The sequence below is a fragment of the Miniopterus schreibersii genome (genome assembly GCF_964146895.1).
Source record: "Miniopterus schreibersii genome assembly, chromosome: 11".
In the NCBI taxonomy this organism is placed as follows: Eukaryota; Metazoa; Chordata; class Mammalia; order Chiroptera; family Miniopteridae; genus Miniopterus; species Miniopterus schreibersii.
This window is the reverse complement of record NC_138111.1, coordinates 72,124,094-72,141,236: the sequence shown is the minus strand read 5'-3', so window position 1 is coordinate 72,141,236 and position 17,143 is coordinate 72,124,094. Positions and strand designations below refer to the sequence as shown.

The 17,143-nt window shown below is 40.7% G+C and overlaps 1 protein-coding gene across 3 annotated transcripts in view; it reads left to right on the top strand.

Moving 5' to 3' along the window:
* The window catches only part of IARS1 (isoleucyl-tRNA synthetase 1), a 94,128-nt gene that overhangs the window by 52,686 nt on the left and 24,299 nt on the right, over positions 1-17,143 (top strand). For all 3 annotated transcript variants that reach the window (XM_081152210.1, XM_081152212.1, XM_081152211.1), the window contains exons 21-27: positions 4,243-4,334; positions 5,360-5,437; positions 10,447-10,568; positions 11,264-11,366; positions 11,605-11,688; positions 13,380-13,554; positions 16,309-16,421. In XM_081152210.1, the coding sequence (XP_081008336.1) occupies positions 4,243-4,334; positions 5,360-5,437; positions 10,447-10,568; positions 11,264-11,366; positions 11,605-11,688; positions 13,380-13,554; positions 16,309-16,421 (767 nt within the window). The remainder of the gene's footprint in view (positions 1-4,242; positions 4,335-5,359; positions 5,438-10,446; positions 10,569-11,263; positions 11,367-11,604; positions 11,689-13,379; positions 13,555-16,308; positions 16,422-17,143) is intronic.

Sequence of the window (17,143 nt, the reverse complement as noted above, 5' to 3'; positions counted from 1 at the left end):
AGGCTCAAATAGAGATCATATACGTAAAGTAGCTGGTAGATAGTAGGTACTCAGTAAGTAATACTTGTTAATAGTTCATTTTTAATTTATTTTTAATTTATTTTTAAAATTTATCTTTATTTTCAGGTCTACTTTATTAAATAGCCCTTGTTCAATCTAGAAAAATTAGGAAATACAGAAAAGCAATAATGAAGTAGATATTTCTTCATATTGCTGTTACCTACAACAGTGAATTTGTTTTTTTAATATAAATTGGAAGTATTTTTAATTTTTTTTATTTTTTAATTTATCTTTATTGTTGAAAGTATTGCAGGTGTCCCATTTTTTACCCCCAATTGACCCCTTCCACCTCACTCCCACCCCCTCCCCAGGCCTTCACCCTGTTTATTGACTGTGTCCATGGGTTATGCATATAACTTCTTTGGTTAATCTCTTCCCACCCTCCACCCCCCTTCCCTCTGTCCTCTGAAATATGATCGTCTGTTGCATGCATCAGTGTCTCTGGATCTATTTAGTTCATGAGATTCTTTTGTTCATTAGCTTCTTGTTAAAGAAGACCCTTCAACATTTCCTGTAGTGCTGGTCTGGTGGTGATGAACTCCTTTAGCTTTTTCTTATCTGTGAAGCTCTTTATCTGACCTTCAATTCTAAATGATAGCTTTGCTGGGTAGAGCAATATTGGTTGTAGTTTCTTGCTTTTCATCACTCTGAATATTTCTTGCCACTCCCTTCTGGCCTGCATAGTTTCTGTTGAGAAATCAGCTGACAGTCGTATGGGTGCTTCCTTGTAGGTAACTAACAGCTTTTCTCTTGCTGCTTAAGATTTTCTCTTGGTCTTTAACCTTTGGCATTTTAATTATGATATATCTTGCTGTGGGCCTCTTTGGGTTCCTCTTGTTTGGGACCCTCTGTGTGAATTTGGTTTTATACAGAGGTTGGGAAGTAGGTTATGATGGTTTCCTCGAGGTTGGAGATAGAACAACTGTAAGTCAGGGTGGAAAATTCCAGGAAGCATTGACTAGGATATCTGAGATGGATCTGATAAATTCAGTGGGCTTCCCTGTGCTGCACACCCTAGCAAAGTTCACCTGCTTCCCTCAGCACCCCATGGTTGCTGGGTGCCACTATGCAGGTACAGTGCTGGTGGATTCGACGGGCCGAGCCACCCTTTGGTGCAGGCAGGAATCTGCTGTTCCTTGGCTGGTACATGGCTCTCACTAGAGTGGGTGTCTCTACACTTGACACAAATAGGACAGTTAGTCCAGGAGTTTCCACATGTTTGTCAGTCATCCTGAAGGACTATATCCACCCCCTTATAAACATACATAATAAAGATCGTATGATTGTCAAGCTGTTGGACAAATTGACAGAAGTGAAAGTGGAAATGAGTGTGGGAGGCAGACTCCTTAGCTGGGATTTCACCAGGCTCCCAGGACACTTGCTCACAGTTCTGTTCACTTTTACCTCCTGAGTGATATGAATCAGTGGGAAATGGTGCCAGGGGTTATTGCTTGGGGCCCCTGCATCATTAGGCAGCCGGACCTTTCTGAGAGTATACACCCTGGCCAGGACCCAGTCTGACTGGGGGCTTGGGGTTAGGCAGCTTGTGCACATCAGCTCACAGTGAGAGCCAGGTTTGAGAGGCCAGGCTGTGCTTATGGAGCTGATGAGATGAGCTCTGGACATAGAATTGGTGGAGTTCCTGCTCCACGGACCTGTGAGCCTGTGCTTTCCGCTCCCTCGTCAACATCAAGTCTGAGGTAGCGTCCTTGAAAGAGTCTGAAGCTCTTATATGTGATCTCAGCAATAGCTGCTATTGCTTCTGTTTATTGTGGGCTTGTTGTATGTGGGCTTCGTCTCTCTCTAACAGTTGAAACCTGAAAATAGGAAACTGGCTTTCCTAGAAGATGAACAGTGTAATGAACCCTAGAATTAACTTATGCCTTTCTCTACAGATTAGGCCTGATCACAGAGATCAGTTGTCTGGGAATGTGCAGACTCTGAAAGACTGGCCTGGGCTGTGGTCTGCCAGCACCTCTTCTTGAACTTGTGAACCACAGCACAGAGCTGCTCTGCCTTTGGCTTGGCAACTTCTAACCATGCTGGTTTAGACCAGCAGCTTTTTTAACTGAAGTCACTGAAGTCTCTTCATGTTGTTTAAACATATTTAAACATGTAAATTGTGTTGTTTGTGGGACAGAGTATCAAAGAGGAAGTGAATGGGGAATAATCCTTAAAATAAGCCTATGCCTCAAATAAGATGAGCTAGACACCCTTCCTTTCCTGCTTGCCCTCTGAATTCCTCAGAGGACCCTTCAACCCTTCAAGTCTTTCTAAATCTTCCAAGTTTCTCGCCTTCACTCCGTCCATTAGCTTTCTTTCCTTGACTACAGGCATGCCTTGGAGATCTTGTGGGTTCATGGCAAACCACCACAGTAAAGCAAATATCCAGTAAAGAGAATATCGCAATAAAGCAAGTCGCGTGAACTTTGGTTTCCCTGTGGATATAGAAGTTACGTTTATACTATTAAGTGTACAATAGCATTGTGTCTAAAACAATGTACGTACATTAATTTAAAAAATATTTTACTGCTAAAAAATGTTAGCTGTCGTTGGAGCCTCAGTGGTCTTTGCTGGTGGAGTTCATCTTTTTTTTTTTTTTTTTTTAATTTTTTTATTTATTGATTTTGGAGAGAGAAAGAAGAAAAAAACCATCCATTTGTTGTTCCACTTATTCATTTATTGGTTGATTCTTGTGTGTGCCCTGACCAGGGATCGAATTCTCAACCTTGGAGTATTGGTACAACCTCTATCCAGCTGAGCCACCAGGCCAGGGCTCCCTCCTTCATTGATGGCTGCTCACCAACAAGGGTGGTGGTGCTGAAGGCTGGGGTGGCTGTGGCAATTTTTAAAAATTAGACAACAACGAAGTTTGCTGCATCAGTTGACTCTTGCACAGTTTCTCTGTGCCGTGGGATGCAGTTTGATAGCATTTTAACCAAGTAGAACTTCTTTCAAAATTGGAGTCAGTCTCCCACAAACCCTGTTGCTGCTTTATCAGCTAAGTTTATGTAGTATTCTAAATCCTTTGTTATCATTTCAACAATCTTCACAGCATCTTCAGGAGTAATTGTGCAACTCTTCTTTCACTTGAACACTTAGAGGCCATTGTAGGTCTATGAATTGGCCTAATTTTAATGTTGTATTTCAGGGAATGGAGAGGCCTGAGGAGCAGGAGGAGGGAGGGGCAGTCAGATCAGTTGGAACACACAGCATTTATCGATTAAGTTTGCAGTGTTTTGTGGGAACGGTTCATGATACCCCAAAACAGTTGCAATATTAACATCAAAGACCACTGAGCACAGCTCACCATAGCAAGTATAATAATGAAATAGTTTGAAATATTGCAAGAATCCCCAAAATGTGACAGACACAAATTGAGCAAATGATGTTGGAAAAGTGGTACTGATAAACTTGCAGGGTTGCCAAAAACATACAATTTATATTTTAAAAAATTTGCAAAACAAAATAAAACCAAGTATGGTAAATGAGGTATTAGAAAGCCTGTTCTGTTTTACTCACAGTTCTTGCTAAGTTTCTCAGTGGCATCATGATGGATAGCTTGCGCCTGGTTGTTCTCTGTTGTCGGGCTGTGCTGTGTGTTGTGATGTTGAGCAGTTGAGCAACAAGCATTGCGGGGTCCCTTTGCCAGATGCCAGGAGCACCTACCTGCTCAGTTATGACAGCCAGAATGTCTCCAGACAGTGTCCCCTGTGGTACAGAGTTGCTCTGGTTGAGAAACGCTGACCTATGCTATGCCCCGTAACATCTAATTAGAACTTTTTGTGTGTCAGACTTAGTTGAGGTACAGAGTAGTACAGTGGAAGGAAGTCAGTATTTTGTGGTGCTGCAGCATTGCACAGCTCCAGGTAAACCCTCCTGCTGGAGTCATGTGATGGGCAGTGTTGGTCTCTCAGCCACACATAAGGGGTTTTCATTGTTCAAACTGGCAGTGGCTCACAGGGCGGTTTGTGTGCACCCCAAGACACTTGACAGTCAGGAAGTATGTGTCCTCAAGTGAATGAGCCATTGTGATTGCTTCACTTTGATTCTCTTTCCTAACAAGCATGGCGACCTTTGAGTGACAGGGTTGCTTGTTCTTTTCTTGTATCTACCCCTTTCCCCAAGCACCCCAAATGCTTTGTCTATTCTCACCGCCTGATTGATTGATCTTCCTTTTAGCTTATAGGCTCTATACTGTGGTGCCTCGCCTGGTTAAGTTTGTCGATGTTCTGACGAATTGGTACGTGAGAATGAACCGCCGAAGATTAAAGGTAAGTCCAGGCTGTTGTTTGGAAGAACAAAAAGTGTAGGAAGTGTGAAAATGAGTCCAGCCACATGATCTCATGTTTTGAAGCAATTTTTTTCTTTTTACCTTACATATTAACTGTATTTATTGCCATTTGGTGGGTGGGGACCTATAAGTTCTAAAAGTCGTGCATATTTTCAGAACACAGTTATGGACATGTCATATTGGAGGGAGTCTCAGAGCCATTTAGGATTAAGCTGAGCATACCTCTTAAAACCCAAAATAAAGTTATGCAAATATTTCCAAATGTCAAAAACTGATCTCCAGAGGGTCTCCTACCTCTAGTGGGTCAGTTATTTGTTGACAAAACTCTTTTTTGAGCCGATTGGGGATTTCAAATGAGTCAAGAACAGGTCCTGTCTCAAGACTTAAGCCGTGTGTAAACAGTAATTGTGGAAGACAGGAAGTGAGGGATGCCCATACCAAAGACCACTTTGAGCTGCCTACTGCCTATCAGTTTTGTCTTTAAACGTGTTAATGATAAAAACCCATAACAGAACAGTAATTCATTTTTGTTAAATATGCACATATATACATGTATATCTATATATACACACAAGACCTACAAGGACATGCATTCAAATGTTTACAGTAATTGTTTCTGGGTAACATAATTATGGTTGAATTTTTTTTATCTTTTTTAAAAATAATGAATTAGTATAATTATTTTTATACACATAGTATATACTTTAAAAGAAAAAGTTACCTAAAGGTACTTTAAATTTTTTGTGTTAGCAACTACTACTTCCTGTTGTGTGGGAGTCCCACCCTCCGACTTTGGGTTTTCTAACTTGTCTTTACCTCACAGTTACAGGGCCATTCTCCATCAGCTTGGCCCCATCCTTGCTTTCTACACTGACCCCAGACATTTGTGGCTGTGGTCACATCTTGCTCTCTCTTTCCTGTCTCTGTACTGTGCTCCCTGTGGATTGCCTCTTTTTAATAAACTTCTTACTTGGTGTTCATTGTGTGTTTCCTTTTATTCACTAGGGTGAGAACGGAGTGGAGGATTGTGTTTCGGCCCTGGAGACCTTGTTTAGTGTTCTGCTCTCTCTGTGCAAACTTATGGTAAGATTCATTGCCATTTTAAAACTCTGGCCCTGTGGGCTGCTCGCAGTGCCCCGTTGCTTCAGTGTCCTCTGTATCTATTCTGTATTTGGTCCACCAGAAATAGAAAATTTGAGTTTTAAACAACTTAAATCTCGAGTTCCTTTTCAGAAATCATACTAGAAATCTCATTACATTAGTTTCAAAAGCTAGATCTTTGTGGTGATTGCAGGAAAAGGGGGCCAGGGGGTAGAAGAGGGTATAGGGGGATAAATGGTGATAGAAATATATAAATGGGGGAGAAAGTTAATACTGTTTTTAAAAAGCTGGATTTTTTTCTTTTCACGACCGATAGCATATTTCAGGTCATGGTTCTTGCATCTAAATTGAATTGCCACAGTTCCTCGAACATCATACCTCATCCTCATGTGGATCCCTCATTGTAACAGTGACACTCGTGTACTCTCTCTAACCAAACGTAATACAAACAGTATTTTACTTGAAACATGTTTCTACCGATTGAAATATTAAATAACTTACAAGTAAAATTTTTACTTGTTTTAATTCCTCGTATCCTATTTAATTCCTCGTATTGTAAATTATAAGCCTTCTGTACATTCCCTAAACATACACAGAATGAGAACCTGCTTTGTTTCAGGTCCTATGCCTGGTTCCTCACATCTGTCATTCATTTTTATCCTGTGAATCAGGTTGTGTTCCCTCAGTTTACAAATGAGGTTTCTGAGTTTTAGGGATATTGACCTTGCTGGCACATGGTCAGTGACTCCTGTTTTTGTTTTTTAAATTAAATTTACTGAGGTGACAATGGTTAATAAAATTATTGATTAATAAAATTATATAGGTTTCAGACAGTGTACAATTCTAATGATGCATCATCTGTATATTACACTGTACCCACCATCCAGTCAAATCTTCTGTCACCATGTATTTCATCCCCGTTAAGCTTTAGCACCCCTTCCCTCTGGTAACAGCTGTACTATTGTCTGTGTCTATGAGTTTTTGTTTTTCTTGTTTGTTCTTTGTTGTTTTCAGTTTTATAGCCCACATATGAGTGAAATCGTATGGTTTTTAGCTTTTTCTGCCTAACTTAATTTTGCTTCCACGATACTCTCAAGATCCATCCATGTTATTGCAAATGACAGTCTTTCATCCTATGGCTGAGTAGTATTCCATTGTGTGCATGTCCCACCCACATCATCTTTAGCCAGTCCTCTATTGAAGGACACTTAGGCTGATTCCATGTCTTGTCCATTGTGAATAACGCTGCAGTGAACATAGGGGCACATATATCTTTGCAAATAAATGTTTTTAAATTTTTCTGGTAGATACCCAGAAGAGGGGTTGCTGAATCATATGGTAGCTCTATTCTTAATACTTTGGGGAACTGCGAGACTGCTTTCCATAGTGGCTGTACCAGTCTACATTCACACCAGCAGTGAATGAGGGCTCCCTTTTCTCCACAACCTCTCCAACACTTGTTATTACCTGTCTTGTTGATAGTAGCCATTCTTAACAGTATGAAGTGGTATCTCATTGTCATTTTGATTTGCATTTCCCTAATAGCTAGTGAAGTTGAGCATCTTTTCATATCTCTGTTGGCCATTTGTTTGCCTTTTTTTTTCTTCTTCTTTTTTTAATATATATTTATTGATTTTAGAGAGAGGAAAGGAGAGGGAGAGAGAGAGATAGAAACATCAATGATGAGAGAGTCATTGATGGGGCTGCCTAGACCGCAACCTGGGCATGTGCCCTGACCGGGAATCGAACCCTGATCGCCTGGATCCCAGGTCGACGCTCAACCGCTGAGCCATGCCCGGCCGTGCTGTATGCCTTCTTGGGAGAGGTGTCTGTTCAGGTCCTCTGCCCATTTTTTAATTGAATTATTTGTACAATGTATGAGTTCTTTATATATTTTGGATATTAACCCCTGTCAGAGCTGTCGTTTGCAAATATCTCCCATCTGGTTGGTTTCTCTTTTGTTTTGTTCATGGTGTCTTTTGCTGTGCAGAAGCTAGTTTTTAGTTTGATATAGTCCCATTCATTTATTTTTGCTATTACTTCCCTTGCTTTTGGGGTCAAATTTATAAAATTCTCTAAGACCAAGGTCCATAAAGTTTAGTGCCTGTGTTTTAGTATGTATGGTTAAACCCTAGTTTCATTCTTTTGTATATGACTTTCCAATGTCCCCCGCACCATTTATTGAAGAGTCTTTTCTCCATTGTATGTTTTTGTCTCCTTTGTCAAAAATTACTTGCCCATACTCATGTGGGTTTGTTCCTGGGCTTGGCTTTCAGTTCTATTGGCTTGTGTGTCTGTTTTTCTGCCAGTACCATGCTGTTTTAATTATTGTTGCTTTGTAGTATATTTTGAAGTCAGGGAGTGTGATACCTTCAGTTTTGTTCTTTTTTCTCAGGATTTTTTTTAGTGTTTGGGGTCTTTTGTGGTTCAATACAAATATGATGATTTTGTGTTCTGTTTCATTTTAATATCTCATTGGTGTTTTGATGGGGTTACATTAAATCTGTATATTGCTTTTGGGTAGTATGTCCATTATAACTATGGTGATTCTTCCAAGCCATGAATATGGAATACCTTTCCATTTTCTTGTGTCGTTTTCAGTCTCTTAATAACGTCTTGCAGTGCCCGGCCAGGCGTGGCTCAGCGGTTAAGTGTCGACCTAGGATCCAGGTGATCAGGGTTCAATTCCTGGTCAGGGCACATGCCCAGGTTGCGGGCTGCAGCCGATCAATGACTCTCTCATCATTGATGTTTCTAGCTCTCTCTCTCCCTCTCCTTTCCTCTCTCTGAAATCAATAAAGATATATTTAAAAAAAAAAAAAAAAACATAAGGAACCCACTCAGGTTTATAGGTTCTTAAAAAAAAAAAAGCCCAGCCAGGCGTGGCTCAGCGGTTGAGCGTCGACCTAGGATCCAGGCGATCAGGGTTCGATTCCCGGTCAGGGCACATGCCCGGGTTGTGGGCTGCAGCCAATCAATGACTCTCTCATCATTGATGTTTCTATCTCTCTCCCTCTCCCTCTCCCTTCCTTTCTCTGAAATCAATAAGGATATTTAAAAAAGCCTCTCTTTAAAAAAAAAAAAATAATAATAATAATAATAATAATGTCTTGCAGTTTTCAGTGTACAGGTAGGTCCTTCACATCCTTTGTTAAGTTTATTCCCAGATATTCTATTCTTTTTGTTGCAGTTGCAAAAGGAATTGGGGTTTTTTTGTTGTTGTTCTTTTTATTTTATTAGGGGTTTTTTGAAATTTTATTGTTAACATATTAGGGTTTTTTCCTGTAACTTCACTGTATTTGTTTATTGTTTCTACTGATTTTTTGGTGGAGTCTTTAGGGTTTTCCATATGCAGAATCGGTCATCTGCAAAAGGTAACAGTTTTACTTCTTCCTTCCCCATTTGGATGCCTTTTATTTTTTTCTCTTGCCTATTGTTCTGGCTGGGACTTCCAGTACTATGTTGAGTAAGAGTGGTGAGAGTGGACATACTCGTATTGTTCCTGATCTTAAAGAAAAAGCTTTCAGTTTTCGCCTTTGAGCATGATGTTAGCTGAGGGATTTGGCCTTTATTTTACCAAGGTACTTCCTTCTCTACCCATTTTATTGAGTGTATTACTCATAAGTGGATGCTGTATCTTGTCAGGTGCTTTTTCCGCATATGTTGTATGATCATGGGACTTTTTGTCCTTCATTTTGTTACTGTGTATCACATTGGTCATTTGTGTATGTTGAGCCATCCTTGTGGCCTTGCAGTGAATCCCACTTGATTATGATGTATTATTTTTGTAATGTATTGTATTCAGTTTGCTAGTATCTTGTTTAGGATTTTTGCATCTGCAGTCATCAGAAATACTGGGTTGTAGCTTTCTTTTTTGTGGTGTTCGTGCAGGTTTTGGTATCAGGGTTTATGTTGGCCTCATAAAATGTGTTAGGAAATATTGGCTCTTTTTTCAGTTTTTTGGAAGAATTTGAGAAGGATAGGCATCAAGTCTCTGAATGTTTGGTAGAATTCACTAGTGAAGACATCTGGTCCTGGACTTTTGCTTTTAGGAGTCTTCTTGTTTGGCGGGGGAGGGGTGCTTTGTTTTTTTGTTAATCTTCAACTGAGTATATTTTTTCATTGATTTTTAGAGAGAGTGGAAGGAAAGAAGGGAAGGAGTGGGATAGAGAGTAGAGTGAGAGAAACAGCGATGTGAGAGAGACACATCGATTGGCTGTCCCCTGCATGTATCCCAACCAGGGCCAGGGATCAAACCTGCAACTCAGGTTTGTGCCCTTGACCAGTAATCTAACCTGTGATCCTGTGATGCATGGACTGACACTCTAAACACTGAGCCATTCCAGCCAGGGCTAGAAAGATTATATATGTCTAGAAATCGATCCATTTCTTTCAGGTTATTGAATTTGGTGGTCAGTAGTCTTATAGTATTTCAGTGTGATCCTTTGTATGTCTGTAGTAACTTCTCTTTAATTTCTTATCTTATTTGAGTCTTTTCACTCTTTTCCTTAGTGAGTGTAGCCAGGTGTTTGTCAATGTTATTAATCTTTTCATAGAACCAGTTGTTTGTTTTATTACTTTCTTGCATAATATTGTAGTTCTCTCCTCCATTCCATTCTGCTCTAAGTTTTATTTCCTGTCTTCTGCTGTTTTGGACGGCTGTTCTTCTGGTTCTTTAAGATTAATGTTAGGGTGTTTACTTGGAGTTTTTCTTGTTTCTTGAGATAGGCCAGTGACTCTTATTTTTATTACAGAAATCCTCCAGGATGCTTTGTGTCCTGGCTGTACCCCTCCTGTACTTCATAGGAAGTTCCTCTCGCCAAGGTCAAGATTAAGTATTCTCTCTTTCATGGGACATGTTTAGTAACCTCATATCCACTTCTGTGCATATATCTGTGTCTTTCTCTAAAATGTTTAATTGCCATTTTTTCTCTGAGATCAGATAATGGTGGTTGCATATGAATGACATGATGTCTTCTGTTCTTATATAGGCCCCGTATACACCTTTTCTTACTGAATTGATGTATCAGAACCTGAAGATGCTCATTGACCCTGTTTCTGTCCAGGACAAGGACACACTCAGCATCCACTACCTCATGCTGCCCCATGTTCGGTAAGAATCAAATACAGCACTGGCCAGTGTTGCTCAGTGGTTAGAATGTGGGCCCGTGCACCAAAGGGTTGTGGGTGCAATTCCTGGTCAGAGGTATGTACTTGGGTTCCATGTTCAATCCCCAGGCCTGGTTAGGATGCATGCAGGAGGCAATCAATCGATGTGTATCTCACATCGATGTTTCTCTCCCTCTCCTTCTCCCTCCCTCCCACTCTCTAAAAAGCAAAGGAAAAAATATCCTCGCCTGAGGATTAACCAAAAAAAAGAGGAAGAATCAAATATATGTAAGCCTCACCTGGGCATGGCAGGGGAAGTTGCTAGAGATGCCCTCGTGTGGGGGCCTAACCCCTTCGTGCCCTGCCTCTCACTTGAGCTGCTCTTCAGGGTACAGAGTGGGTAGGAGTGGGGATGCTCATTGTGGAACCCTCTGTAGCGCTGCAGCACCTGGGGGGTGAGCAGGTTTGTTGGAGTCGCCTTGGGGGCTGATGGGTACTGAGTAGGAGACTCCGGCTTGCCTCCTCCCCTTGCCATGTGCCCCCAGAGCCAGCGCATGCTGTCCTTCCCCAGGTGCTTCACTAGCAGGCCTTGCACACCGTATGTTCACCTGACCATCCTCCTGTAGGCATGCCTATTGTTGGGGATTTCTTTTTTCTTTTCAATCCAATGTCTCTTACATCCCTACCTCTTCTAATCAGAGAGGAATTGATTGACAAGAAAATCGAGAGTGCAGTATCTAGAATGCAGTCTGTGATTGAACTTGGGCGAGTGATTCGAGACCGCAAAACTATTCCATTAAAGGTTTGAGATTTTATTTATTTTACATTGCACATACCTAAATAATTATGTCTTTAAGTATTTTCTTAGTATAGAGGGCTTCCAGCAATGGCATAAATTTTTTTTCATTTCTACAATATGGGTATGAATGACTTAGTAGTAGTGGAATCTAGTTATTCTTGGAACTTGACTTGAGGATAAAACCTTTAACATTCCATTTTTCTGGCTGCTTAGTGAATTCTTTCTTGTCTTTTCCTCCTAGTATCCTTTGAAAGAAATTGTGGTTATCCATCAAGATCCAGAGGCTCTCAATGATATCAGGTCTTTGGAGAAGTATATCATTGAGGTAAAGTAAATGATTTGTCTCTAGATCCAAACAGACTTCTTTCCTTGCTTCTTCAGTGAACTACACTTTGAGTGTGTAACTTATCCTTTTTATTTTGTATATCTTCATATACATAAATTTATCCATAAAGTTTTACTTTCTGCTAAGAATCATCATGCATTTTCACAATGTTATAGTAATTCTTTGAAAATGATTTCAAGGTCAGTGAATTTCCTTACCCTAGTTGGATTATTTATACCTTTATCCACTTCTCTTCTGTAAAGTACTTTCTGATAATTAACAAAATAACTTTGTTCCTTCAAATTATATATGTAACAAGTGAACACATTGGTTGTAAACAGTTCAAGCACTAGCAATAGAGTGCAGGGTGAGTCCTTTCGCATCCCATTTGCTCCTTGGAATCTCCTCCCTCCTAGGGATGTTCACTAAGCTATCTCCTGCAAGGGTTGTTCCTAGCATTTTATACACCTGTACACGCATCAAAGGGCATCTCATGCGAACACACGAAGATCTACTTTATTCTGCATAATGTTCACTTTCTGGCTGTATCATAATTTATTTAATTTTCTCCTGTTGTTGGAAATATAGGTTTCTCATTACAAACAAAAGGCTGTGTGTGTCCTTGCCTGAGTCATAGCATGGACATTGGACAGGTGGCTAGAAGTGAAGATTTGAGGTCAAGAGTCTAAATAAGTGTCAGTTATCCTGCAAAGAAGCTTTATTCCATGATGTTTTAAAGACAAATACAGCATATTTTAAATCTCATTGTTTTTACCAATGATATTTAGATGTATTATTGTAGAAAATATTAATATCTATATTGGTTTTGATTGCTTGAGAATTCCAGATAAATATTAGAAAGTAAAGAGTTAAAAGTTTTATAATGAATGCTTGCAGATATTGATAAAAACAATATATTTCAATAGAATACTTTAATCACTGGTGTGTGTGATGGAAACTGACACTTCTCTACAATTTGCTTCCTTCGTATTTCCTGTGCTGTCATCAGTTCCTGCTGCGTTAGTGATGTTTAACTAGCATGATGGAGGCGTGAAATGTTATGATGAACTGGTTCTTCTTGGCTAACCTTGTGATGCTCTGAAATTGCTTGAGCAAAAGTTACCTTGAAGAGATGTAACCTCTTTTAAGAGTTGTTTTTAGTTGAGCTTATGCTCAACTGTTTTGGCTGATCTGGACAGGAAAGGTTTTTTCATACCATTCAATTCAGTGGTTTTAGTATCAATTTGTATAGTTGTGCAGTTAATCACTACAATTTTATAACGTTTTCATCATTGCATAAAGATATCCTGTATCCTTTAACATTCATGTACCATTTCCCCCTCAAGATCCCACTGTTGCTCTCAACTGCACACCTGTTTTCTGTCACCAGGTGTGCCTACTCTGGACCCTTCATAGAAATAGAATCATGTAGTACGTGGTCTTCTGGATCTGGCATCTTCTACTCTATTTGTGTTATAGCATGAATTAGTGCTTCATTTCTACATATTGCTTACTAAGAGCCCATAGTAGGGATAGGCCACATTTTTACCTGTGCTCACAGTTGGGGGATGTCTGGGTGTCCGCTTTTTGTCACTGTGAATAATGTTGTTAACATTTGCCAGCAATTTTTTTTGTGGACTTATGTTTTCATTTCCCTTGTGTGTTTTTTTCATCTTGTCTACCAACCATAGGAATTGAATGTTCAAAAAGTTACACTGTCTACAGATAAAAACAAGTATGGTATTCGCCTACGGGCAGAACCAGATCACATGATCCTGGGGAAGCGGCTGAAGGGCGCCTTCAGAGCAGTGATGGCATCCATCAAGCAGCTGAGCAGTGAGGAGCTGGAGCAGTTCCAGAAGAATGGTGTGTGTCAGCCTGGTGGGGGTCTCAGTCTGAGGAGGCTTCTGTCATAAACTTTTCTTAAGTAAAGATGTTTATTAGGAATAATTCTGATAGTTTAGAAAAACTTAAAGAAGACAATAAAGATGACCCCTGACTCATCACCCATTCATTTAACGTAGATTCAGTGCCTGGTCTCTGCTGTGTAATGTGTTAGGTGCTGCCCTGGCTGGTTCGGCATAGTAGTTAGAGCATTGGCCCACGGGCCAGGAGTTCACCAGGGTTTGATTCTGGAGGTCAAGGGCACATACCTCGGTTGCAGGCAGGAGGCAACCAATCCATGTCCCTCCTCTTCTTCCCCCCTTCCCTCCCTTCTACTCTTTCTAAACATTAATGGAAAAATACTCCCAGGTGAGGATGCTCTCTCTCTTTCTCTCCCTCCCCCTCTTCCCTTCCTTCTACTGTCTCTAAAAATTAGTGGGAAAATACCCTCAGGTGAGGATTAAAATATACACACACACACGTGTATATACGCACATTAGGTGCTGGGCACTGTTGTGAAGGAAATGATACTGTAATTTTAGATTTTGATTCTCATTCCTTTTTATATTTTTTATTTTGCATTTTTAATTTATATTTGAAACATTTCTACTTGTTTATATTAAGATGTTGTTTCAGTAATTGCCTAATTTGCCTTCATATGGATACCTGATAATGGTTTTAACCAGTCTCTTATTATTGGTGCCTTAGGTTATTTCCATTCTTTTTTTTTTTTTTTTTTTTAATTGATTTCAGAGAGAGGAAGGGAGAAGGAGAGAGAGAGACAGAAACATCAATGATGAGAGAGTCAATGATCGGCTGCCTCCTGCACGCCCTGGACTGGGGATCGAGCCCGCAACCCGGGCATGAGCCCTGATCAGGAATCGAACCCCGATCACCTGAATCCTAGGTTGATGCTCCACCGCTGAGCCACGCCCTGCTGGACTATTTTCATTCTTTCAATACTCTGTTATATTTCAGTGAATATATTCATGTAAATATTTTTATGAAATTGATTTCTTTGGACTGACTTTCTAGATAGAAATTACAGAATCAGATGGGTGGCCCTTAGTTTACCATTGAATTCTACAAATGCTAATGTGGGCCCAGAAAATCTGCCTTCATGGAAGAGAAAGCAGAGCCCTTGGGGATGTTGCTACAGGAAAGATGATAACTTTTGGAGGTATCAGGATGAAGACTGGAAAATACTGAGGAAAAAGATTAAAGTATTTTTAGAGAAGGGTTTAGCACTGAGGTTTAGAACTTTTTGTGAAGAACTAGGTCAGAACCCATCACAGTTTCTCTAAAATTTCTAGAATTCTTGTATTGGTCTCTCAGTTGGGCTAGTTCAGCAAATATTTTGAAAGCCCTTCGGTTCAGGTGGCCGTGGGAACAGAGTTTAATCAGACAGATGTCGTCCTTTCCCTTATTGTGCTGGCAGACATGAAAGATCTATGGAAGTAGTCATCGTCTTGATAAGTGCTCGGATGGAAAGCTATAGGACATTATGAGGAGGTTAGGGGAGTCAGCTCTCTCTTCCTTTCCTATCCATGTGTTCAGAAGTTATCAGCTCGACCATGATTAGAATCATGCCTGCAGCTTGGTCGTCTTATGGCTGCTTGACGTTCTGCAGCTGTCCTGGAGCACAAAGTGTTAAGGGCTCCCTCTGAAGTTGAAAATCATAAGCACAGAGGTGACATGAATAGAGATTTAGATTGAGTTCAGATGAGTGATTATGGAAATTGCGGGAAATGTCTTTAAGATTCCTCAAACAGATAAAATTTATCTGGAGAGCTTACATGAGAGGCTAGCAACTAAAAGTTGTGTCATAACTAATTTACTATATTTAATTAATAAAATCTTTGATTAAACTTCCAGTAATGAATCTAAGTTGTTTCACCAGATAGCCAAAATATAAAAAAATTTTGAAATCCATCTTACTTAAAACCAAAAGACCACCGTTTCAAAACTGTAGTTTCTGAATAAACTGATCTGCATGATGGAAAGCAAAGTAGTTTTCAGAACACAGTGACTGACGTGATAATGGCAGCCCAGTACTCAGGGCACCAAGAACACCATGGTGGGTAATCTCAGCAGGCTTCATGAAGATGGGAGTTGCCATCTTTGACTGTTTAAATGCTCTGCCTGGGGTGGACAAGCATGACAGTCAAAATTTCACACTGTTCACCTCATTTTACCTACCTGACTGCACTTTGCCCAGCACGTAATGGAATCAAGGTCCTCTTGTCAGTAAGGGTGAGCCTAAGTTCTGTTGGCTCTGCAGACTGCGTTCTTAGTCACGCCCTGAGGTCTGTGTTTATGGTGGGGAGTCATGGCTGCCTGGCATGTCCTTGGACCTGGGAGTTTATATACGACAGTAGACTGGTTCAGAAGGACAGGATATCTTGAAGCCTCTGTGGCTTAATGCTAGGAATTTTTTTTTTAATATATTTTTATTGATTTCAGAGAGAGTGAGGGAGAGGGAGAAACATCGATGAGAGAGTCATTGATCAGCTGCCTCCTGCACACCCTCTGCTGGGGATGGAGCCCGCAACCCAGGCATGTGCCCTGACAGGGAATAGAACCTCGATCTCCTGGATCATAGGTTGATGCTCAGCCGCTGAGCCATGCTGTCTGGGCTGCTAGGAATTTTATCAAAAAGTGGCACAATATGCTTGTAGCCGGGCAGGTTGAGGAGGAAGAGGAACAAATTAACAGTGGCAGTTGCTTCTCTAACAGGGACCATTGTTGTGGGAGGCCATGAATTACATGAAGACGACATTCGCCTCATGTACACCTTTGATCAGGCCACATTTGGGTCGGCGCAGTTTGAAGCACACTCAGATGCTCAGGTAATTTTCTGTTCCCTAGAGCATTTCTTTACCAAAAAATAAGATTATAGAGGAGAAAGTAACTCATGAAGACAGAAGTGAGCCAATTGTTATTCTGCCTGATAAATTATCTGGTAAAAATAAGTACAGAGAAGAGTGCCTATCCAGTGTGGGGTAGAGGTAGGGATGGTTAGGGGGTGCTCCTTGAACAGGCTGTACAGGCAGTTTTGGATTCTGGGATCTACATTTTTTATTGTGATAGAGCACAGCATTTCTTTTTTACTCCTGGTCAGACTTCTTCCGACAGATAGGTTGTAAGATTTCCACTGTGGGAGTGGGGGCTTGCTGGAGTCCCTATGTCCCTAACATGCCAGATGCAAGGGGAGGTGGGGAGACCTTGTATGAAGAGACCAACCCCCTCAAGCCTTTGCACAGGGGCTTACATTACATGTAGACAACATGTAGGCAGACTGGTAAGGAGCCAAAGGTAAGGAAGCTAAAAAGGCAGGAAGGGGGTGCAGGGAGGATTGTAAACACAGAGGTTGCTGTCCTTCCTGGCTACAGCCAGTGTCAGGGAGGCCTGCAGAAGTGGTCTGTACTCGAGGAAGTGTCATTGTGGGCCAGGGTGTGCTGCCCTGACTCATCCATTTTTAGTTCTGACTTCTGTCCCTTCATGAAGTTTAACTTCTCTGATTGAGTTTCCTTTGAGGTAAATGGTAACCATGTAATTTATAAGTATGTCC